Source organism: Strix uralensis, chromosome 5 (assembly GCF_047716275.1).
Source record: "Strix uralensis isolate ZFMK-TIS-50842 chromosome 5, bStrUra1, whole genome shotgun sequence".
Lineage (NCBI taxonomy): Eukaryota > Metazoa > Chordata > Aves > Strigiformes > Strigidae > Strix > Strix uralensis.
In genome coordinates this window covers 59,066,543-59,090,412 of record NC_133976.1, presented here as the reverse complement: position 1 = coordinate 59,090,412, position 23,870 = coordinate 59,066,543, and the positions used below count along the sequence as shown (strand labels likewise).

The 23,870-nt window shown below is 51.1% G+C and overlaps 2 protein-coding genes across 2 annotated transcripts; both read right to left on the bottom strand.

The window, feature by feature from the left end:
- Positions 1–7,883: 7,883 nt before the first annotated feature.
- On the bottom strand, positions 7,884–14,449 carry C1QTNF6 (C1q and TNF related 6). The gene is made up of 3 exons (XM_074871241.1): positions 14,369–14,449; positions 10,251–10,488; positions 7,884–8,633 (listed from the first exon to the last, which is right to left on the bottom strand). Exons 2-3 carry the CDS (start codon positions 10,480–10,482, stop codon positions 8,086–8,088), a joined length of 780 nt encoding a protein of 259 aa, XP_074727342.1. The 5' UTR covers positions 10,483–10,488; positions 14,369–14,449; the 3' UTR covers positions 7,884–8,085.
- A 7,336-nt stretch (positions 14,450–21,785) lies between these two features.
- Positions 21,786–23,870, bottom strand: SSTR3 (somatostatin receptor 3). The gene has a single exon (XM_074871237.1). It carries the CDS (start codon positions 23,866–23,868, stop codon positions 22,663–22,665), a length of 1,206 nt encoding a protein of 401 aa, XP_074727338.1. The 5' UTR covers positions 23,869–23,870; the 3' UTR covers positions 21,786–22,662.

The window sequence follows — 23,870 nt, the reverse complement described above, 5'->3', positions numbered from 1 at the left end:
GGAGCCTGAAGGTGCTCCTTGAGAGATACGACACAGAGCCCATTTACATTTGATATATTTCAGGTTCCTTGCTATAACACAAAGCCCAAGCCACATCTCACATCTGCCCCATTGATCGTGCCTGTATTTTGGAAACAGGATATGGATGTCTCAGGGGAAATGGGACTTGGTTTCTTGAGAGAAAGACAAGACCACGGTGTCACTTTCCTCTTCTGTTCCTGAGAGTGGCATGCATGGACAGGAGGGGAATGCCCCTTTGAATATCACCATTCCCTGTTGCTGCAGTACCTCCCGCATAAGGAGCAGGAAAGAGCACAGAGCATTGAAGCAGTACATAATTTCATCCTCCCTCTCCCCGCAGCTCAAAAGAACAATTGCAGCCCTTGCAGCCAGCACTGGGCTAGGAGGGCTTTTTTAGGCAGGGTGCCGTGCCCCACAGTTGGGAGCAGGCTGTGGAGAAGGTCTGGGGGGGCATGACCTCTGCCTGCACCTGTGCACACATTCACGCACACAAACACAAACACACACACACACGCACACACAGCTGCCGCTGCGTGGGGACACACCGGGGAGATCAAGCACTTGGCTCCACGCAAATGCTTACCCTGGAAACAGGCCAAGGACAACACATGTCTACAGGCACCAGGGTCTCTTCCCTTAGCCATGGTCTATCCAGGTGAGACCTTAATTCTAAGGGCAAATTTGCACTGTTGCTTTTATGTTTCAAGGACAAGGGTGTCAGTACATTTCCCCAGTGCTGACCTTCCCTGCACCCCAAGAGAAAGCATCCCTCCTTTCTTCCTACTCTCCCTACCCCCTTTGCAGGCAGTAGGTTCCTTCATCAGAGATGCTCAGTGTCCGGAGGGAAGGTGGCTATTGAAAAGGACTGCTTGGGGTTTTTTTCCCTTTGGTCTTGGAAATTATGCTGGCAGCTTGGTGCAGTATCTCTCCCTCCTTTCCCCCTCTGCTGCCTCAGCCCCTGCGAGGGGGGAAGAAGAGCGTGGGCTGTGGAAGGAGTTGTGGTCCCCAGATGTGTGAATTGTTGCTGGGTAGAAATAGCACACCACGGACAAACAGCAAAACAGCTCAGCTGAGAGCCATCGCTTTGGGCTTGCGTCACTGACCTTTTCCTCTCGCCCTTCTCAGTCCTCACCTGACCCTCCCACCGCTTCCCCTGCACTTTGCACTCAGAGAGCTCTCTGCACAGTGCTTCGCAATGGTGAGGAGGGCTGACACAGGAGTGTAAAGGAGGGGGGAAGTGGAAAAAAAGCAGCCCTGCAGCAAAGAGAAGGCAATGCATTGATCCTCTCTCCATTTCTCCAGAGCTCAGGTTGCCACCCTTCAGGACAAGAGAGTCACAGGCTGAGACAACACACCACTGTCCCTGACTGGTCTAGCCACTGCAATGAAGGCACAGCTGTTCTGCCTCCACAGCTGGCAAGGTTGGGGATAAGGGAGGAGAAGCAAGCCTGTCCTAGGGTCAGAGGAGTGCTTCAGCCTCTGGTATATCATGAACAAATGGAATTTCAAAAAACATTTCAAAGCCTCGTGGGACCAAGCTTGAAATGTGGTACCACTGTAAAAGCCTGCATAAGTCTTCTAAAGAGTCAGACAGTGCCACCAGCATACCACATGGAGAGCAGCAGGAATCACGGCAAAGCAAGGGCTTGGGAGGTGTTTTGCACTGTGCATGGAATGGTAATTCTGTGGGCCCTTGGCCCAGAAGATCTGCTGAATTGCTGCCTGTGACTGCAGGGGACAGGGCTTGGTTACCTGGGAAGTCCTTTCTAGTGATCTGCCCCATTCCACTACTTCAAGAGAAGAATTGAGGACACATGGGAAAAAAAAAAAAAGTGTCTGTAGGAGGGAATGGGAGGATGGCGTAAGCCCAGAAAACCATGCATGGAGCAAACAGGAGAATGCAGCGAGCCTCAGGCACCCCATGGAAGATGCTTTGCTCAAGTCTTGCTCTAGGACATTGTTGTGTCAAACACCTGGAGGGTAGTCTGGACTTCAGAGCAGGGGACCAGAACAGTGAAAATGATGCCTGCAGGATGTGTGTCAGTTAAACAGGAGACCTGTTGTCCTCCTTTTTATCCCTGGGCATTTTCTTCCCCTGGCTACTTTGAAGCATTTTAACTGTCCTCAGTAGCAACCAGTGAGGCTTGGACGCATCTGCCACCTCAGAGGTGCACTGCAGTTTTCATTGTCTGGGCTCCCTGGCAGTTGAGGCACTTCATCAGCTTTAAGGCTGATGCAGGTCAGCCTCACTGCTCGAAGACATGGATGCAAGTATGTTCATGTGAATCAAGAAACAACCCAGCCCCTTGCCTCCCGCTCACCCAGGCCTGCATTCCCAGCCTTCCCAGGTGGATGGGGAACCCCCTACTTCTTAGCTTCTCCAACCCAAGAGCTCTCTATCCTGCTCCCTTCCATTTTAGCCATTGCAAGCAGAATCTGGGAAAGGTGGGAGATTTTGCAATAATTCCCCAGTCATCTGTGAGTTGTGACACAAACTCAAGAGATGGGACAGTCTGTGGGTTGAGAAACTGTCAGAAGCCTCAGATTTAAACCTTCTGCCCTGGCACTCACAGTGGTATAACTGCAGGGAGAGAGATCACAGAGGTCTTGTGGAAAAAGAGGTGAGGGAGCTGTGCTTGTACTGAAGAGGCTTGGAGCCTCAGCCCTCCTCTACCCACCTCCTGATAGCATCTTCAGAGTGAGCCAGGTTCACAAAGGGCAACAGTTTCCGTTGCAGGAAAGTGAGAGATGTCCATATGGGGCTGGTACATGCGTGTGTATACATGTGTGGGTGTCATAGCAGAGTGCACATCGAGCTGGCCTCTGAAGCCCGACATGGTTCAGCAAATGCCCATTTTCCCACTGTGATCAGAGGAGGGCTATGCCACCCATGCAAGGTGGTGGAACAATCGCCCTTGGCAATGCAGCTGTGCCCCACAATCCACACAGCCACGGGCAGGGTCCACATCTAGCCCTTTGGGCCCAACAGCATCCCCCAGCCAGCAATGGGAAAGGGAAGGTGAGAAAAAGGAGATCTGGGGCAGGTTCAGCCCGTTGCTGGCATGTGGCTGTTATGGACTGGATTGGAGGCAGGGGCTCTGCTTGCAGCACTGGGTGGTGTTGGCTGGGGTGTTGCATCACCCCCTCTCCCTCCCTGGACTCTGGGAGATAAACATGGCTGAGGCGTGGGTGAAGCAGGTTGTCTGGGTGGTTTGGGAGGAGCAGGCTGGAGCAGAGGGGAAACAGTGTGGCAGCCCTCTGAATGGTTCACAAATCCCTGATGTGGGGCAGGCCCTGCACCATGGCTGGAAGTTGGGGCAAGGCTTGAGGGGCTGCCAGAGACCTTTCCCATGGCTGCCCCACCTGTGACAAATGATCAGGGGAGATGCAGAGCCAGGTCCTACTATCCTGTGCCCGTTTTCCCAGGTGCTTTGGGTGCAGGCATGTCCACCTGTGCCCATTTCAGTGCCCCCAGTAGGGTCAAAGGTCTTCTTTTATATTCCTTTTCTTGCCTTGCTTCTCCCTTCCCCTTTCCCACAGCTATCACAGGGCAAGGAACAGGACCTTCAACTTCTCCTGAGCTGGTCCTGACATGCACTTTCTTCCCCAGAGACAGCATCATATCCTGCCCTTTACCTCCTCTCTACCTGTTCTCCCCCACCCCCCACCCCCCACTTTCTTACCTGTAAGACCACAAACCCACAGGAAGCCAGTTTAAAGAGACAACCCCTTGGAAGATACCTTGAACAATCTCGAGACATGGCCACAGAGCCCTTTGTAACAGAGCTTGGACCTGTCTTTCAGCAGAAAAGAGAGTCATGGCCCCAGGGGTAATGCTGTAGCTGTCCACCCCAGGGCATGCTTCTTGCTTCACCCAGGAGAGAGGCTGTTACCATCCCCAGGCTCACATAACACAGGGCAGCTCCATTGCATGAAAAGGACCCAGTCGTGGGGTGAATGAAGTGAATGGAGGTCTCGTGGCCTTCAGGGCATGGCTGCACCCACAGGCAGGGCAGCAAGGCTGGTCTGACTCAGTCTAGCCCTCATTCCTTCAGCAGCATTGCAGGGTCCACCTTGCCTGAGCTGAGCCTCACCTACAGCAGCTCCCCAGTCAGGCATCCATGGTGTGATGGGTGACACTGGCTACAGACCCCATCTCTCACCATGCATTTTAGCCCCAAGGGATTTTGCTGAGGAGACTCTTCAGGTGGCAATTTCCTCTCCAAGTGGGAAGGCTGAAGGATTAAATCATAGAAAACTTTTCTAGAACTTTTGGCTACACATTTTCACTTCTCCCTCCTCCCTCACCCCTCTCCATTTGTAAGTGTGACAAAGTCACCTCCAATCTACCAGCATCTCACCTCAAGGGGCCAGGAACATGCACAAGTGCAACCACTGCACTTCCTGAGGACACGTTTCTATCTGCTTCCTCAGAAGTAAATAAAAAATGCAAAGAAATCTGGGCTCTGACCTGACAGAGTATTGTATTTGCTAGAATATATATCTCCCTAGTTCTGTACCTGACACAGGGCCAAAGAGGCCTGTAAGGATGTGTATGATTATGTTTTCCACCCCTTGCCAAACAAAGCGTCTGGTATATGTCAAACCACAGGAGAAACTATGCGAAGATGAATTAAACTCAAACCAGAAGGTCCTATATGGGCATCTCCTCTTGTTTTCTTGTCCATTCCTCCATTTCATCAGGAGTCCTCTCAGTCCAAACCCCAAAGATGCTAAACAAAACCCCACTTACCTCTTCAACTTGCACTGAGACCTCCAAAAGGCATCCCCTTGTCTTTAGGACTCTAATTCTCCTAGATCTTCCACTCAAGCCTCCAAGTCTCCACTCCCCCCTCATGGTTCCCCATTTCTGCCAACTTTATGGGCAATCACAACTTGTCTTTCCACCTCTGCCCTGAACGTCAATCCTTTCTCATCACACACAGGTCCTCCAAAAATGTGTGTCCAGCTTAACTCTGGAACTGCCACTCACGCCATTGTTAGCAAGCACAAGTGTCTAGTCAACAGTTAGATGTTCCTCTTACATCTGTACTTCCTGGCTTTCACCTCTTGGCAGAGAAAAGAGAAACACCACAGGGAAAATAGAAAACACACATGCTTACTAAGTATTTGATAGAAGGATGTGCTAAAAATTTCACAAGATAAAGGGTCTGATCCACCCTGAAAGAACCCCAGCATTAGCCCAAGCTTCCTCAATATAATTAAGTACTTGAATCTTACAACCCATTGTATTGTCCTGGGATTTTTTTGGTAATTTCCAAAGAATCTTTCCTTGAATTTGCTCAAAGCTTTCCCAGCAAAGAGGAGAGGGTTGTCATAATTGGAAGGGTTCAAGCAATAAACATCTTTAAGTCTCCACAAAGGAAACAAACAGAAGATTGCCAAGGGTTGCTCAGGGAAGTTTCAGAGCTGAGTTAGACTTTGTACCTGTCTCTTTCAGGTCAGTGTCCTTTCTATCACACTACTCAGTGATAACCAGAGTTAGAAGGAATAGTCTGGGAGGGAAAAGCAGATCTAAGTGCAAAACAACCAGGGAAAAAAGTTTAATACCACTGAAAAAAAAAATATATATACAAAAGTTCTTGGAGTTTGGTTTTGTAACATAAAGCACCATTAATTCCACAGTACGTTACAACTCAGCCTACTACACCTTCCAGAAAGCACCCAATACCCCTGAAATCTGATTTAGCACCAAGGGATTGCCATCTTGTTTAGCACCAAGAAGCCTGTTAAACACATCCTTTGGTCCCCCTGCCCTCCTCTCTCATGTGCATCAGGCACCATCCGGCTGCTCATGGGTAGCACATGAGACCTATCACTGGCATTCAAACACCAAATAGAAAAGGAGGAAGAAGAAAATTTGTTTCTGGAGATATTCAGTGTTAGAGAGGCTTGCTTCTCTTCAGGGAGATGCAGGGGCACTATACACTGTAAATAGACAATATCTGGGTTTGCAGCCTGCTGAGGAAGAGAGAAAGGGATTCACTCCTGAGCATCACCTACCTCCAGAATGTTGCTTCCTCTCTAATGCCTGAAATCCTGTCTCTGAGCAATGCCACATGCTTGACCTGCTAAGGGAGTGGAAGAAACTCACAGTGTCCTTTAGTTCCCATGTTATCATCATCACATTTTCCTGGGAAAAACCCAGATTTGCCTCAGTGAAACTTTTTTTTTATACCCATTGCCTCAGTGACAGTGGTGGGGAGGATCCAGGACAAAAAGTGTCTGAAACTCGTTCCAGTCTGTACTGCTTCCTTAGCAAAGCAGGGAGGGTAAGTAAACAGGGCAAGAGAGAAAATATCCTGCAATTCTCTCAAGTTCATTTTTAATATTTAGCCTGAGTCCCTGTGCCTTTGCCATCCTGGGCTGAGTGTACCAGACCTAGTCCTGTATAATGATGCATATCTCCTATGGGAGAGCTCTGGTAGTCCCAGGTGCTATAGACCATGGCTAATCATGAGACCGCAGAAGCTAGGTAAGTCAGAAGACTTCATTATCAGTGATGGGCAGAGGAGAAATACAGTTTCTCCTGCTTTTCCTGTCCTGAGACAAAAACCAGACAAGTCTTGGCACTGCTGTTTACAGGAGCATCACAACATGCAGAAGTAGGTTTCCCAAAGTGCTGAGCCAGTGTCACATGGTCTCCCTGGCCCATAGCAATCCCAGAGGGATGTGAGTGACAGCAGTGTCAGACCAGTACAAACGGTACTAGAAAACTACTGCTGGCACTCCTTTCCCATTGCAACATCTCCAACCTGACAAGAGTAGTGTGAGTTTGGTTTAGCCACATGCTCTCATGAGATGATTGCCAGAAAAGGGCACAGAGCATGTGGCAGGGAAGCTTTTAACCCTGGAGTGAGGTGTTGTAGTCTCACCTCTACCTCTTTTCCATCACAGAGGTAAAGAGGTGCCAACCTGACCAAGTTTGGAACTGATTTAAGTGCAATTGCCCTTACAGCCTCCAGCTCAGGTCCCTCAATACCAGTGTGGGAGAACCACCTTCAGAAGGACAATGTAATGGCATGCAGGAGCCAGGGCCTGACTCTCCCCTGTGTTAGAGATGACTGCCGATACCAATGGAAGGGCATGGGTGCACCTCTGCCAAAGAAAAGAGCAGATTCGGGTTCACCGTCTGGACTAGCTTCCCACAGTTGGAGAACCAAGACTGAGTAGCATGCCAGAGGAAGTTTGGGAGAGAGGTTTGGTAGGATTGTTACCACTTACAGGGTTGTCTCTCTCTCTCATTCTGTACTTATGATCCCTAATGGGAATAGAGTGGTGGACTTTACTGATTCAATGGCAGATGCCTCTGAAGGGTCTGGCTGAGTGTCTGGCTCTTCATCTCCTCAAAGATTTAGAGCTAACACAGAGAATAATCCCACTAGGCCTAGATTTTACAGTCAGCCTGGACTCTGTGACCCAGAAGAGTGTCTAAGGAAAGCCAATGACATACTTCAGAAGGCCAACAGTTCCCTTTCTGGAAAGACAGTACCATCTCTCACTGCTCCTATATCTTCCTTGCGTTACAGGAGGCCATTGGACCCCAGTCAGCTCTCCAGACTACAGGTGTGAGAGGTGACATTAAGGCCACGTTGCAGGCTGCAAACCCGACATGTCTAGTTGGGACAGAGAGGAGCCAGGATGCACCTGGGCGGTGGGGACTTTCTAGCCCTTTCTACAGGAGTCCTTTGTGTATGAAGCCCCAAGGATGGACACATCCCCAGGAGCACCATTTTAACTTTCCTCCTGCTCTAGGACCCTAAATGCCAGACACAGCTCACTGGCAGATTGAGAATAAGCCAATAGCCTAAATTGGGCTCATGAGGTGAGGGGGAAAAAGATGGTAGTGTCATGCTGTAAGTGGACAGATAAAGGCCTGGCAACAAGAGAGCGTGAGGTGGGAGCCAGTGCGGCAAGTTTCACACTCTGCCTGAGACTTGACAGGCCCATTTCCAAGTGATTTGCAGTGGTTGTGGGCAGTAAAGAGAGAGAGAGAGGAAGGAAGGAAAAGGCCAAAGAGGCTCCAAGGAGGAGGAGTGGCAGTTAGTCAAGGCTGGGCTTGACCAGGTACCCACTGAAGGTGATGTACACATCAACATCATCACTGTAAATGGCATTCTCCCGCTCCCGCTTGTAGAGCCTCACCCAGATCTCATCATTTTCCTGAAGCTCCAGCATGAGGGTCTGGCTCTGCATGATGCTGCGGTCACTGGGTTGGGCATACAAGATGACTGCCTCTTCTTCGTTGTGCATGATGTGCATGTAGGTCTCCTTAAAGTTCCAGGTGTGGACATTGAGGCTGAAATAGTAAAGTCCACCTACATAGCAGTAAAATTTGCCATTGAACATGTCAAAGTGGCTGTAGAGGTTGACGAAGACGGTGTCAAAGATCAAGACCTGGAAGCCCTCACTGCTGTGCAGTGCTTTTTTGCGACCGACGGAGAATGCAGCATACTGATGTTTGCAGGGGTCTCCCGCTGTGCCCATCTGTCCTTTACTGCCTTTCTGGCCCTGGGCACCTCTCTCACCTCGTGGTCCTTCTTTGCCCCATTTCCCTGGCATACCAGGCTCTCCCCGGTCTCCTTTCTCTCCTGCAAGAGGAAGCAGAGGACACAACTCCTGTGTGATACCAGACGTAAAAGTGGTGGTGAGAAAACCTAATGAGGAGACAGAGGAATGCTCAAGGATGGGGCAATGTCAGAAGAAGGAATGCTCATGAGGGTCACAATATCATTGTGCTTCATGGGAAAGGAGCTAGCGGAGCTGAGTACAACCGGGGTCTCTTCTCTTATGAACTCCTTGCTCATCACATGATACGGCCTTGCTGGAGGCAGTAGGACCTGTCCTGAGGAGACTTCAGCCTGAGAGGGATGAGAGTGCAAAGTACCACTGGGGCTTTTTACCTCTTCTTCCTCCTCCACACTCCTTTACCTCCATCACAGCCCCTGCCCTCCTACACCCCTATGACCCAATTATCCATGCAGTGTGCACACCGTTCTTGCTGTAGGCTGGAGAAGGGGAAGAAGTGCTAATGCCTGTGGGAGAATATGACTAGAGAGAGAGAGTGAGGTGGGTCAGAGGCAAAATATCCAAGTCAGACTTGGCAGATGGTGTGGTGCAAGCTAGAGGACTGGTACTTTGACAATACCAGCATCCTTTGGGCATCCTTTATCATTAATACTGCAGTTCTACCCTGGGGTTTGTGCGCTGCCTGTCACACGCTTGGGCAGGCATCAATACAGAGAAAGAGCAGCACCAGAACGTACTTTGTGTATAGAAAGAAGAGATGGGGGTCAGAGGAGCCTTCAGCACAAGTGACAGCATCCCAAATTTGTACCTTGTTCTTTCCCTCCTCTCCATCCCTGGCGTGGTATTGCAGGTACCCCTGCAACACCCGACTCCAGACCAGGCCTCTATCTGCCCCAGACACACTTCTGAACTTTGATGGATTGCAGCTATTTCCAGGCTGGGCAGGGAAGGGGGAGCATCTGCCCAGCTAGCCCAGAGGAACCACAAAGCAATGATAAATGAGCGGAGCAGAATCCAGCTGGGAACGGGCTTTTGCCCACAGCAAAGACTAAAAGGAGAGGCCTGAAGGCAGGAGCTGATCTAAAACAGGGAGCCTTTTCCCGTTAGCCAAGCCAGCCACAGCAGTGTGGAATGAGCTGGAGGTTACTGCCAGTTAGCCTGGAGGTGCTTGCAAATAGCTGCTGCCTCCCCTTGCCCTCCACCATCTCCAAAATGCATGTGACCCGTGGAGTTGGAGAAGGTTTTCCCACAGACTTCCTGGGTGCCAACGCCTACCCTCCAAACATGCTTATTTTGCAGCTGGATAGAGACTGCGCCTTCCCTCAGGCACTACAGGACTCTGGAAGTCTGAGGCAAGGAAGGTGTCCTCCCAGCTTGGCAAACGGCTGCCACTGCCACTCCTGTGCTAGCAGGGAGGAAGAGCTGGTGGCAGGCAGCATCGTGAGACACAGAGTTCACAGCACAGATATGCACTGACTTCCCTCCCCACAGGCTACTCTTGATCACAGCACAAAATATCTAAACCCTGGGCACAGTGTGTGTGGGCACATACGCTTCAGGATGGCATCTGGCAGTCTGTTAACATGACCAGCATGCCAGCAACCCAGCTGTCACCTCCACTACAGTGACACCAGTCCCTGAGCAGGCCTTGGCATCCTGGGGCCAAGACGGGCACTTACCCTTCAGTATGGTGATGTTGATATAGGGACGGACCTCCGGCATTGGGTAGGGCAAGTGGTGGTGGCTGAGAGGGAGCGGTGGGGCTTCTGTGGAAGAGTCCAGTGGGTCACAACAGCGCTTGCAAGCACCAGGGGCTGGTTCTGTGAGGTTGGGTTCATCAGTGGGTGCCCCAAGTACAATAAGAGGGAGAAGAAGGAAGGCCAGGGGTGTGCGCAGGTAAATTATGTCCATGGTGACCTGGGAAGAATCAAGGAAGTGCCAGAGTGAGGTATAAGAAGGGGAGGACATGGGGGATGGAGCACAGATCACCACAAAACATCTTTCTGTGGCTGGAGCCAGCAGTGGGATGAAATGGCATTGTCCTGTGGAGGGAGTTCACATGCTTGCAGTCCCTGCAGGTTCAAGGCTGCAATCTGAGTAGCAACCGCATGGCCTAAGAGCATGCCCCATGCCCTTCTGCCCAGACCAATGGAGACTAGGTGCTAACCCTAGAAGAAGGCTTGGCCCTCACTAGGCAAACCACTGGAGCCACTAGAAGGTTCAGTCCCCAGGCTGGGATAGAGGAAGGAAACATGGCAAACCACACGGCCCCTTTAGCAAAAGCATGCTCTGGTAGGCTGCTGACTCTGTGGGGAGGGCTGTAAAAACCTTCTCCAGTCCTCCAGTCACTAGGTATCAACTCTTTGCAGGAGTCTAATCCAATGATCCCCCTGTCCCAACAGGAGTCTGACCCACATCTCTCTGCAGAGAGGTTCCTTCTCCTGTGGGCTGGGAACTTAACTTCAGCCCCCCTCCTTCCCCCCACCAAATCCCATTCCTCTCTGTGCCTCAGCCCCCTCCCACCAATGCTCAGTTGTGTTCTCAGCCAGACCCCAGCACCTTTCCAAAGGGCTGCTTGGCTCCTCTGAGAGGACCAGGCACTGCAGGCCTTTGCAGACAGACCAGAGGGGAGCTGCTCCGCTGCAGAGGGCGAAGGAAGCAAAGCTCGGAGCAGGCAGCCTGCAGAGAAGTATGCTTACGAAACATAGACACGCAAACAAGCTGAGAAAGCCCCTTTCCCAGCCTCTGCCCCCCTTCCCTCTGCCTGCACCCCAGCGCAGCATGGCAGCTCACCCCAGAGGCTGAGGGCTCCCCTCTTTGCTTCCCAGCCCCTGCTCCTGGGCTCCCCTCCGCCTGCAAAGACAGCCTCCGGGCCCATGGCTTTAATAAAGCTGGCTCTTGGCACAGGCACTGCTCAGTGCTGGCTGGGTGCACAAGCCGGGCTTGGACCTGCTCCCTCCCCTCTCCTCTCCCTCCCTTTCCCTCCCTGGCTTTGGGCGCTCTCCACTGCAAACTGGCTTGAGGCTTGCATTTCAGTGCCTTTTAACTCTTTCCTAGGTAGTGCCTTTTCCTTATCTATGGTTTTTGTTTGTTGTTTTTTCTGCCTTTTCACTTCCAAACAGCCTAGCCCTGGTCAGCAAAATGCAGGTAGCACAGATTGCACCCCGTGCAAAGGGTGGGCAGGCAGCAGAGCAGTGTCCCTCCCTGAGCGTCTCAGAATGGACAAGGTGAGGTGCATCGGTGCAAGAGACAGACTTTCCTTCAGGTGGGATGGTACAGAACTCTGCCCTCACTCCTTTTCGTTAGTCCCTTGTCCCGTGCATTAACCCTTCACTTGGCTGGCCATGCTCTCTCCCCAGCTGTGCCTCTCCCACTCATAGTCCCCAAACTACATCTTTCATTCTGCCCTGCATTGTTTCTTCTGCACGTAACTGTGGCTTCTCGCTCCAGGCATGATATTTCTAGCAGGCTCATCTGCCAACTGGGAGAGGCATCAGTTTTTTTCCCTCACCGGTCATCCCCTCCTCCTGGGCAGGGCCCCAGGCCTTGCACTCTAGTACACATCATCATCCCCAGTCACATCCCACAGTTAGGTCCCAGGCTGAACGGGTGTGTCTGGCCTGAAGTGGGAAGCTGCCTGCCAGCAAAGCTGAGGACTTGGAGCAAACCCTGGCCATGATCTTTGCCCCCAGCCTGGCACCCAGCTGATGTGCTTGTGCTGTTGGGGTGAGCACTCCGTGGTTGCACCAGAACCTGGGAATGAAGGGTATTTTGGGGGGGGGGGGAAGACTGCAGAGGGGGACAGGCAGGAGACTTTTCTTACACTGCAGAATCTTGGGAAGAGCATTTTGGGGATCCTACCCTGCAGCAAAACTGGATTTGGGAACTTATACCCCAGGGGGTGCACATATGTATCTTTGGGAGGCAGAAGTAAGGATGAACAATAGCTCTCTTCTGCGGGCACCAGAAGTGCCAAGTCAGCAGTCCTGCAATTTCCAAGAGAAGCTGGAGAAGGCTCCAAGGTTTCTGAGGGTGAAAGGGTTTTGTGTGTGTCTATGTGTGCTTGGACTTTTTTTTTTTCTGTTTTCCTCTCCCATTTGTTTGGTTTTGGAATGGGAGGCCCCGCTTCCCAGAGTGGCTGGCGTTTGGCAGGACCCCAGCACCACTGGAGAAGCAAGCGGAAAACTCTGGGAAAATATGTGCTGCAAGCTGGGGGGAAGGGAGGAAGGGGGGCTGTGAGGCCTGGAGATATTCTCAGGCTGTCTGTCAGCCTGGAGCTCAATGAACATGGACCGAACATGTCTCCCAGCTGTGGCAGAAAGAAGACCAAGAAATTTACTGCTGTGTTCATGAGTTCCTCTAGCCAGGCTCCAGCACTGCCATGCAATGAGACCCATTGCAAGTCTCCCCCACATCTGCCTGTGCCTCAGTTTCTCCTGCTGGAAAATGAGAGGGGGAAAGGTTGGGCAACACGTCTCGCTAATGGAGCCTTATCAGCAGACAGAAGCAGGTTTTTGTCATCAGTTGCGTGGTCTACTCTTGTCTGCTGCTGGTGGGGATTTTGGCAGCTGACAGTACTATTGAAAGCAAATAAATTTTCTGGGATGCATGAAAACTTAGAGATTGACACTGAAGACAAAGTTCCTCTGTCCCATCAAAAACGTTGCAGTGCCTCACTCCCTCAGGTTTTCCTGCCTGACTTATTTTCAAACATGACATTACCCCCTTCTGCAGCTCTCAGCCTTATGTCTGGCCTCCTCTACCTTTCCACGTAGCAGAGAGGCCATGGTCCTCATTTCTGTCCCACATTTCCATCTGCACTCCCAAGTTGCTCCCAACCAAGCAAACGTTCTTCATGGAGGACCTCATCAGCTGGGGCCTTTGCCTTTGTCTCATCTGACTGCAAGAACAGCTCACAGTGGGCACTGAGCAGGACTTTGTGTTTAATGTCTTGTCTGAGCTGAAAAGGGACCCACAGGGAGCCAGCAAAGACATGCACTGGTGGCATTGCCCAGCTGGGCAGCAGTTTATGCCAGTAGAGACACTTTTGCCAGGGTAATATCACCCTGCTTCCTGAAGGGAACTGGCTGTACCAGCAACATTTTGCCAGGGCAGCCACATTTGCAGAAGGCTTTGGCTTGTATGGCCAAGATACGAGTTTTGAGAACACTATCCAATAACTCTGTGCCAGCCACTCTTTTAAGTGTAACCCAAGCCTGAAGGCACCTTGTGTGCTCAACAATCTTCCCTCTGCCTCATCACACACTCTGCCTTGGAGGCAGCCCAGGGAAGCTCTGGCCACATTGGACTGCAACAATCCCTGCTCAAAAGCAGCTGCTTCCTCCTCCTTCTACATTTCCTCCCTTCTCCTGCAACCCCCCCAACATGGGCAAAGCAGGGGGTAAATCCTGGCTCTTCCCAGTGACTGCTTCCATCCTATTAACCTTCTCTACCACAGGTACAGAAGGAAGCAAATGACTTTGATGTTTTCTCCCCTTTCCAGCCCCTGTGTACAGCTCAGTTGCCCTGCTGCACGTGTGGATCCCCTGCCCTGCTACACATACTTGCATCCACACACAAACACCCACACACTCATCCTTCATGGCTCCTCCCTCACCAAAACATCTGGAGCAAAGGTATCATCAACACCAAGAAGCAGAGAAACAGCTCCTTCTCTTCCCCTTCCTGGCTGCTTCTCCTCCACCACAGCTGCTTTCCCTTTCCCATTTTCCCCACCCCTCTGCCCCCCCCCTCAAAGAGCATCGAAAACTGGGAGGGGAAGCGGAGGACCTCTTACCTCCGCTCCCCTCCGGAGGGGGTCCTGCGTTGGATTGTCTGTATCCTCAGCTGCTCCTGGTTAGCAGTGAAGGGAGAGAGGGCTGGTGGGGCCCAGCTGACTCCAGCCAGATGCTCGCCAAGTGCTCTTATGTAATTACTGTCTTTTCCATCCTGCCTCCAAGGCCTTTGTGAGTGCCTCCCCCGCCCTGCGCTGGCCCGTGTCAGTCTTGGCTCTCCCTCCCTCCCTCCCTCCCTCCCTCCCTCCCTCCCTTCTTCCACCCACCCCGCACCACATCACGATTTGCTCAGCTCAACAGCTGATTCCTTCTGGAAGCAAAGTTCAGGCTTTTGGCTACTGCTGTTGCTACCCTTGGAATGAGAGCTCACGTGTTTCAAGAGCTGGGAAGCACTGCTCTGCACTCGCCTCCTCTCCATCACTGCCCGACCGCTGCTGGGTACCTTTGCCTCACTCTTCTGTAGTGCCTGAAAATGGGGAGGGGTACACTTGAGATATGGAAAGGTGGCAGTGTGTTTTTATGCTTCAACACTTTGGGGTGCCCTTGGGTTACGCTGTAACAGCAGCTGACCCTCTGCTGTATCAGGATTGCTGATCATCTAGCCAGGCTGCAGAGGGGATTTGGAAGACTAGATGACCTTTAAAGGTCCTTTCCAACCCAAATTATTCTATGATTCTATGATAAGACAAATCTTTTCCAGTCTGTGGACTCCACGGCTGTGCACGAGGCTTGTGTAACAGCCAGGCCTTGTTACCCAAGAGCACCAACACGGTATAAAATTACTGGCTTAGAATATCTTGTACGTTGCTGAGGATGGGCAGGGCTGTTGGATGTCAGCTGCATGGCTACATTTCTCTCATAACTTCTGCCCGTGTGGGGCCTGGACCAACCAGGAATGACACGTTCCCTGGCTTTACACAGGCTGCTGCTGAGTTTGAAGGCGCTTCTGCCAGCAGGGATTTCTGCTGTGGGCTGCTCCGTGGCCTGGACTGTCTCACACGGAGATCAAGGCCTGGCAAAGCTGCTAGATTTTTTGCTGTGCATTGCTGAAATGCCACGTGGCTGAGGAGCAGCTGGAAAAGCTGTTCACCTGTACTCATCGCTAGAGCAAAGATGTTGGTAGATCTAGCAGTCTCCAGCACTAGGCATGAAAGCATGAGCTTCTCTCCCACTTCCCACTGCCCCCACAGCTAGTCCGAGACAACCACGTCTGCCAGACACAGCTGAATGGTGTATCAGAGACTGGCTGACAAGCTGCATCAGTTGGAGATGCCTTGCAGCTAAGGGCACATCACCCAGGCTGCCCTTCTCCCCATAGGCAACTTTTCCAGCTTCAGTGTCCCATCTCTTACCTCCACCTTGTGACCCTGCTTATGAGACCACTGAGACAAGAAACTGGGCCAGTATCTACCCCAAACTCTGGCATGTGACTACAAGTGCTAACCCTGCTGCAACCAGCAAGACTTGGCTGCCTTGTGAGCATCTAGGCCCAAAAGCTTGGCTGGGTGGGAGATACCAGGTGACACCGTAGCCTGTCTGAATCAGTTCTTAAAAATAACCTTCAGCTGAGCCTGCTGCCTTCTGCTTCTCTGCATGTGAATGCATCTGAACATCTCCTCCTCCCATCCACTCCTATGTAGACCCAGGAGTTTTTACCCCAGTGCTGTCCTCTCCTACACACACTCTCCTGTCCTGAGCAGTTATCAACAGTAGATCACTACTGAGGGGCATCTCAACTCTCACAAGGCATGCTAAGAGAGGTAGACAGTGATTAGGGCAAGAAAATTTTCTCCAGAGGTACCCATGAGCTTTCTCACTAAAGAAACAAGCTCTTTGTGGCAAGAGGGGGCAAGCTGGTGTTTAAGAGCTCACAGAAACTCTTGGATCTGTGATGGGTACTTCCCACTAAGGGAAACAGCCTGACACTGGTGGGGTTTGAAACAGAGAGGTTCCACCATCACTTGGTAGCACTGTCTTGTGTCTGGTCCTAAAACCAGTAAACAGGACAAGAGTCCTGCCACGTTTTCTGGCCCTCTGATCCAGCATGAGCATGTTGATCCCTCCCTCTCCAAGGCATGGGGCACAGGTGTTGTTCGATGCCTATGCAGCAAAGCTCGATGCTTGTCACAGCAACAGATCTTTGTTGCGACTGTATGATGCCTTGCAGCTGCTACAATGCCTCTGAGGGTGTAACAGAGGGCTCTGCGTGGATTTCCAGGCCCACAACCTGCATGCTGAATACGTGGGATTTCCAGGAAAGCAGTGGTGTCCGAGAGGCGTCCCGACGAGAATCCCGACGACAATCCCTTATGTCTGCGCTCAGCAGCACACCGCGCGGTGTGCAGGGACCAGCCATTCTGCAGGCTCCCGCCGAGCACAGCCCTGCCTCAAACCGGGGACGTTTCCAGGTGAGAAAAGAACAGAGGTGAGACACGCGGGCAGGGCTCCCCCCGTTCCCCCCGGCCCGGTCCCCGGTTGCCGCCCGCCCCCTGCCGTTCGCGCCGCGCCCCGCGCCGCCTCCTGCCCGCCCCGGAGGGGCCCGGGGCAGCGCCGGGCAGGGCAGGGCAGGGCAGGGCAGGGCAACTCCCTTGTCCTGCCCACGGGTGCCACCTAAGGCCGAGGGCAGGCAGGGACGGGGGGGTCACGGCCCTCCGTCCTCTGCAAACTCCCCCCCCCCGCCGGTCCGCAGCCGCTCCGGTGAAAGACCGCTGAAGGAAATAGTGATGGGGCACAGCCCGTGCGCGCAGGGTCTGTGAGTCAAGGCGTCTATACTTCCTTCACACACGGTCCTGTTTGTCACGTATCGAAGGACATCCTGCAGCCCAGGCACGTGTCTTTAGCTGGCTGCATTGACGTGCCGCGTATCTCTGTGTGTGTGTTTGTGCATGATGCAGTGTGAGATCTGAGCGAGCCGGCTGCATTGTGCATGGCGTTTGCATATTTTATGCTTGGGAAGGCAAAGAACACCAAGTTTTCATGAGCAAATATTTGCATATTTTCCACTCGTTCACGCAGATAAAGCATTTCAATTCTCTGTTCAATCCTCGGGAGAGCCAGGAACATCTTTACAAGGGCCTGTTTCCCATTTTTGTATCTCCCTGTCTATCGGCTACCCTATTTCAACAACTGATTAACTGCTTCCTGCCCTCTCCCCACACCCTCTTGTTCCACCGTCCCATACAATACCTGAAGCAGAATGTGGCCTGGACAGTTTTGCTGTTGCCTGAACTGAGCTGCTGTGTTGCCCTGCTGACGACAAACACAGTTTCAAATAACATTTAAGTGTGGGCTGTGTTAGTAACAGCCTGGAAATGCACCCTCGCCTCTCCATGCTGGAACCCCTCCCCGGTTACCATTCACTGCCCTTCCAGTTTCTCTCCTGAAGATCCACTGCAGAGCAAAAAGGTCACATGGACTGGGTCTGAAGCTGGCCCTGGCCACTGTTGGGCTGACAGAAATGTGCTTGGGTGTGCATGTATGGTGGGTCCCTGTGCAGGGAGGATCATTTGCAAGGTCCAGTTGTCATCTCCCAGTTTTAGCCCATGCCCGGGCTGTGTGTATGAAGGTGTACGTGTGTTGTGTTCTTGCGTTCATGCTTAGGTGTATATCTGGGTACATGTGCATCTGTGTGGGTGGCCACATATGGTCTCATGCACACGTAGAGATACTTGAATCAAAGCACCCACAGACATGAATATGTATATATATTTATACACATTCACACAGTCACATGTGCCCACACATACACGCATGCAATCACATCAATACTCATTTCTGTGCATGTATACACATCACATACATATGCCTCTCTATATCTGCTCTTGTGCACTCTGACATGTGCATATGAACTCTCTGAGCAGCTGGCAGAATGGGCTCTCCACGTCTCTGACACCCCATCTATGATCAAGCATTTGCTGGGAAGAGGAACTGCACAATGCTGCTGAAATCATTGTGGCCCTTTCTAGTCTTGCAGCTCCAATCTCTACGTGACGAGAATAAAACCTTTTGTGCAGCAACAGGGCTTGATGGAGCTTTATCTCCGTGCCTCTGCACCCAGAATAGAAAAATCCATTTCCACATCTGATTGGAACAAATCCCCCTGAACACAGCCAGAATTTCGCTTAGCCACTGCACACAGTTCCCGTGGCCTCCGGGTTGCCCAGAGTCAATCGCACCATCGTTAGGAGAGGGAGAGGGATCAGAAGGTCAGTCAGATTAATGCTATTACCACAGAAAAAGCTGGGGATTCACCAGGAGGGAGACAGAGCTGTGGAGAGAGGGCAGGGGTCAGGAGGCAGCGAGATACTTTTTGTTACGCCAAATGAAAATGAAATGAAAATGTTTTCCTATGAAAAACAGCCTTAAAATCAATGGTGATGGTTTGCAGAATTTTGTAGCATTCATTTTCTCCTCATGAATTTTGGACAAAAAATACCTTCTCTTTTTCCTCCCCCAATCTTATTTTCTATTCATCTCCATTTTTTTTTTCCCAACTTGTCACTGAAATGACACTGGATGCAGCATAGGGGGGAGAAGAAAACACAAGACAGAAAAATATGATGCTTGTGACCCTTTTCTTTTAAACTTCTGTTTAAACTAAAGACCCCCAGTTTTTTGCAGGTCTCACTGGAACACATTTTGTTTTCCCCAGCAGGCTTCCCTGCAGAGCTGCCTCACTAGTGAGCTCAGACTGCATGTATCAAAATGATGTCTCCTTGGCGCACTTGCTTAATACTGGATTGTAGTGTTTGGGCTCTTCAGAGGTGTAGGTATTTTAAGAAGCCAACCAGTTGGTGGAGTTTCTTGAGTGGTGACTTGCAGCAGATGGAGCTGCAAAGGCGTGTGAAATGAAGTCTCAGCTTGATTCAGTGGTGAAGGAGAGTGTCTCTGTTAAGTGTGTTGGCAACCAGGGAACTCAACCATCTCTCCACAGCAGCTGGGTAGCCACTCTGTGGAGAAAGAAACCCTTCCTGTACCTGCCCTCCACCCACCTGAGCTGCCTCCTGCAAGGTCCTCATTCACTGTCACCTGCCTTCTTCAGTGCCTGGTCATCAACTGTGAACAATGCTACATGTTCCTCAGCTAATACCATCTCTCCTCTGTCCTACAGTGATTGCTGTGCCAGTGGTGCCCAGCATTCACCTTGCCCTGCTCCTCACTGCAAGAGGAGCAACACAGACCCCCGTTTAAAGTGCTGTGTTGTCCATCTATCTGACCACTTGGTAGCCAGACCTTTTAAACTTCTCACTGTTTGTTGCCCCGTATAGAGGCAGGAGCTTTGGCAGTTCATCTTCATTGTACTAGGATTTCTTGATTGTGCTTCGTCCAGTGGATGCTGCAGGAGCTCCCCAAGCAAAAAAAACCACAGAGGCTTTTTTAGTCCAACAGACTGTGTATCCCATGCCCATGAATAATTTGACTGGTTTTCTCACTGGGGCCCACAGTATGGGCAGCTGATGCATGGATAGGAGGAGGAGGAGATGTGAAGAAATAGCAGAGGATAGAAACTGGCTATCAAGCACTTTCTTTTCCCCATGAGTTGAGCCTGCACTCTGCAGTGTCTGACTGAGCCAGTGCACTTTGTAAGAGGAGCTAAGGAATAGTTGTGTGGTATTGCTGGTAGCTCAGCTTCCCGGACTGACCCTACAGGCATGGACAGCTTTGGCACTAGCGTCACAGGTTCAAAGAGGAAAAAAGAGGTTGGAGGATTCATAGGGACAATCTTTCTCTGCCAGGGAGGTGGCTGAGAGCACAGCTGAATGTCTTTTACCTGGTGATGTCTGCAGTCCCTTCCCACACTTCCTCTGCTCTCTGGCCTGGCTAGGACATGTCTCCTCACCTGACACCCTGTGATGGTCCTTTCCCAAACTCTAGTGCCCTGCATTGCAGTTCCCCTTATGCCTGCCAGGCCTTCACTTCTTCTCACATTGCCTTTGGATGACCTTGTCTCTTGCTTCCTCATGAAGTGGTTCTGTTCCTATCATCCTCTGCTTCTGCAGCTTGTTCTGCTTCCCAGTCCAGGGCTTTTGTCTTCTGTTCCAGCACATCTGACCCCATGCCATCCCTTCACATCTCATGCCTTCTCTCAAGTGACCTGTGAGACATCTTTCCATCACCCAGCCATCTCTTGCCACTGACCTTCCACAGACTGCCTTCTCCAACATCTCCTAATATTAGGGAGGCATGTGTCCTTTTGATGGGTCCCTCCTTCCCATTTCTTAAAATTATTTGCGGAGAAAACTGCCCAGATATAACTAAGGGCTCTGGTATGAGAGTCTTCTTGGTGGCTGTAGCTTAGCAACAGCATTCATGGAGAAGTTCAAGGTGTGGGGACAGACATTTAGCAGAACCTGCAGGAGTGAAGCCAAAGTGGGGAGAGAGACCTTCACCCCACCCACCGTCATACATTGCTGTTCCTCTAGTCTGCACACTCAGACGGGCCCACCCACAACTTCCCTCCAACAACCGATGTACAGAAGCAAGCACTCATCCAACACTCACAGTAACACACATACTCTCACACTCCTATCCAAGCATTCACATGTGTGCACACACTTCCATACTCGCATGCCTACAGAACATAAACATCCCACAATTACATAAACACACTTCCTCATCTGTGTTTATGTACACTTACACACATGCATACCCCCTTAGAGTACATTTGTACGCATTTATACACACCCCACAGCCACGCACAGGTTAGCATCAGTGCCCAACCCACGCACATCTCCCATCAGCCCTGACTTCTCGATCTCTGATCCTGTTCAGCCATTCTCATACACATACAGTCCAGTGATCAAACTTTTGCATACCTTTGTACACATGCAGACACATCATTTAGATTAGTTTATATATCTATTTATCTATATATATATTTTTATATATAGAGATATATATTTATATCTATCTATCTATATATATAGTTTAGACTGGATATTAGGAAGTATTTCTTTACAGAACGGGTTGTTAGGTGTTGGAATGGGCTGCCCAGGGAGGTGGTGGAGTCCCCATCCCTGGAGGTGTTTAAGAGTCAGGTCGACATAGCGCTGAGGGATATGGTGTAGTTGAGAACGGTCAGTGTTAGGTTAATGGTTGGACTGGATGATCTTCAAGGTCTTTTCCAACCTAGACAATTCTGTGATTCTGTGATTCATCATTTCTTCTCTACCATTTCCCACAGCACAAATTAGTTCCTAGTATTGCCCAGTCCCCTGCAACCATAGTTCTCACACGCTGGAGATTCCTTGACCTCCCTCTGCTCCCTACCCCCATCCTGTACTGATACATGCTTTATATCTCCTGTACCAGCCAAACATTACTCCATACAGAGATCAACTCATCTCAAAGACATTGTGTAATCTCAGGAGAGCCAAATCTATAGCACCCCCCTCCCCTAAACACACAGAATGGTTCTGTTCATTTGGCCTTTTAAGTCCAAAGGCTTTTTGTTTATTTACAATAAGGCTTAGGGAGAGGAAAAGGGAAAGGGCATTTCAGCTTGTAAGAAACCCTGCCTCCAACCCATGCCTCTGTCTTCTTCTGTATACTTGTTACATCTTCCACCAAGGCACAGAGGCACCAGGAAAACTCTGAAGAATGCAAGGTGCAGGAAAGAAATGTCCCATTTGCTCTCCCAGGTAAGTCTCATCAGCCTGCCCAGAGTCCATGAGGCCCCTGGAAAGAAAGAGGAGGCTTTAAGCAGTCAAAGTGGTCTCTAGCCACGACCAGCATGGGTAGGAAAGTTGTCCCCAAGACTTATTGGAGAGCTAGAGAAGGGTCAGCCATTCATACAACTGGCTGGTATGTCTTCACTGCAGACACTTTTTCCTTCGTGTTTTTCTTTTAGGGTAAACTGCTTCTCATGTTTATAAGGAAGATAATCAAGGCACTGGGATGCCTATTTGTTGTATATGCCATTTGAGGATTTCCTTGAGGTGCCACAGTCAGATGGCAGCTGATGCCCTTCACAGTTGGGTCATTTAAGGATGGATCATGCAATCTAGGGCTGATCTTGCTCTCTCCACACTGTTAGTGCCCATCACCTCTTCAGCCCTCCCTGGATGCAGTCATTCCTTTACCTGGTACCACACAAACCTCAGGTGTCCCTTCCAAAGCCAAGAACAATGCCTTGCTTTTTCCACAAGTTCATGGAGCCCTCTTCATCTTCAAGAAGAGTCTTGGACCTTAATATTCCCTTTTATCATTGCCTCCCATCACCTTTGAGGCAGAAAAACACAGAGGGTGAAGGGGATCCCATGCCTCAATGTCTCTTTCCCCTGTACCATCCCTTTCATCATAAATAACTGATGTGCAACTTGTTGCTCTTTTCGCATCCCACAGGCTCCTCAGGGAGCGGTTTTTGCTCATTGCTTTCTCCTTCCCCACTGCTTAGAGGATGCTCCTGCCTGTCATTACCATTCTGGGTGATCTTGCTGATCTCACCCTCTTCCCCTTCATCATCAGTCTTCTCTGGGGGGCATGCTGGCACCTCCTGGCTCTGGACTCGGCGGGATGGCCTGAAGATGGCCCTCCGGAAGCCCTGCTTGAAGCGGTAGGAGAGAAAGCCATAGATGATAGGATTGGCACAGCTGTTGGCATATGGCAGCACCACCACGAGGAAGTAGACACCAAAGAGGGATGGCTCCTCTGGCAGTGGGCAGACGACATTGATTATGTTGAGGACATAGAAGGGGAGCCAGCAAAGGACGAAGACAGCCACAACAGCCACCACCATGCGAGTCACTCTGCGCTCTGAAAGCTTGTGCTTGGAGGACAGAGCCCTCACCCGCCTGCCAGAGGAACGAACCTTCACAACGATAAGAAGATAGCAGAGACATATCACCAGCAGTGGCCCAAAGAAGCCCAGGGTGGCAGTGTAGACGATGAAGCCAGCTCTCCACACCGAGGCAGGCTCTGGCCACTGGATGTGGCATGTACTCATCCCTAAAGGGACGTCTGAGAAGACAACCACAGGCAGCACCACTACAGAAGACAGAACCCACACAGTCGCACTTACAGCCTTGGCCACCCGTGCTGTCCGCCATTTGGAGGACTTCCCTGGATGGACCACGGCCAGGTAGCGATCAACGCTCATCACCGTCAGGCAGAAGATGCTGGTGAACTGGTTGATCGCATCCACAGCCATCACCAGGCGGCACATGAAAGACCCAAATGGCCAGTAAGACAGGGCATTTTGTGCAGCCAGGAATGGCAGGCCCAGCATGAAGAGCTCATCAGCTAGGGCCAGGTTCAAGATGTAGACATTGGTCACCGACTCGCTCACAGAGTGCCGCAGGACCACGTAAATGACCAGAGAATTCCCAGCCAGCCCCACCACGCAGACAATGAGGTAGACCAGGGGTATGAGGACACTGCTGACAACCACACCAGGGCTGGCGGTGGTGGAGCCGTTGGGGGTGGTGAAGCCTGCCCAGCTGCCAGAGGCATTCCCCTCCTCCAGCACTGCCGGTGTGGGGAGGCTGAAAGCGGAAGTGTCCATAG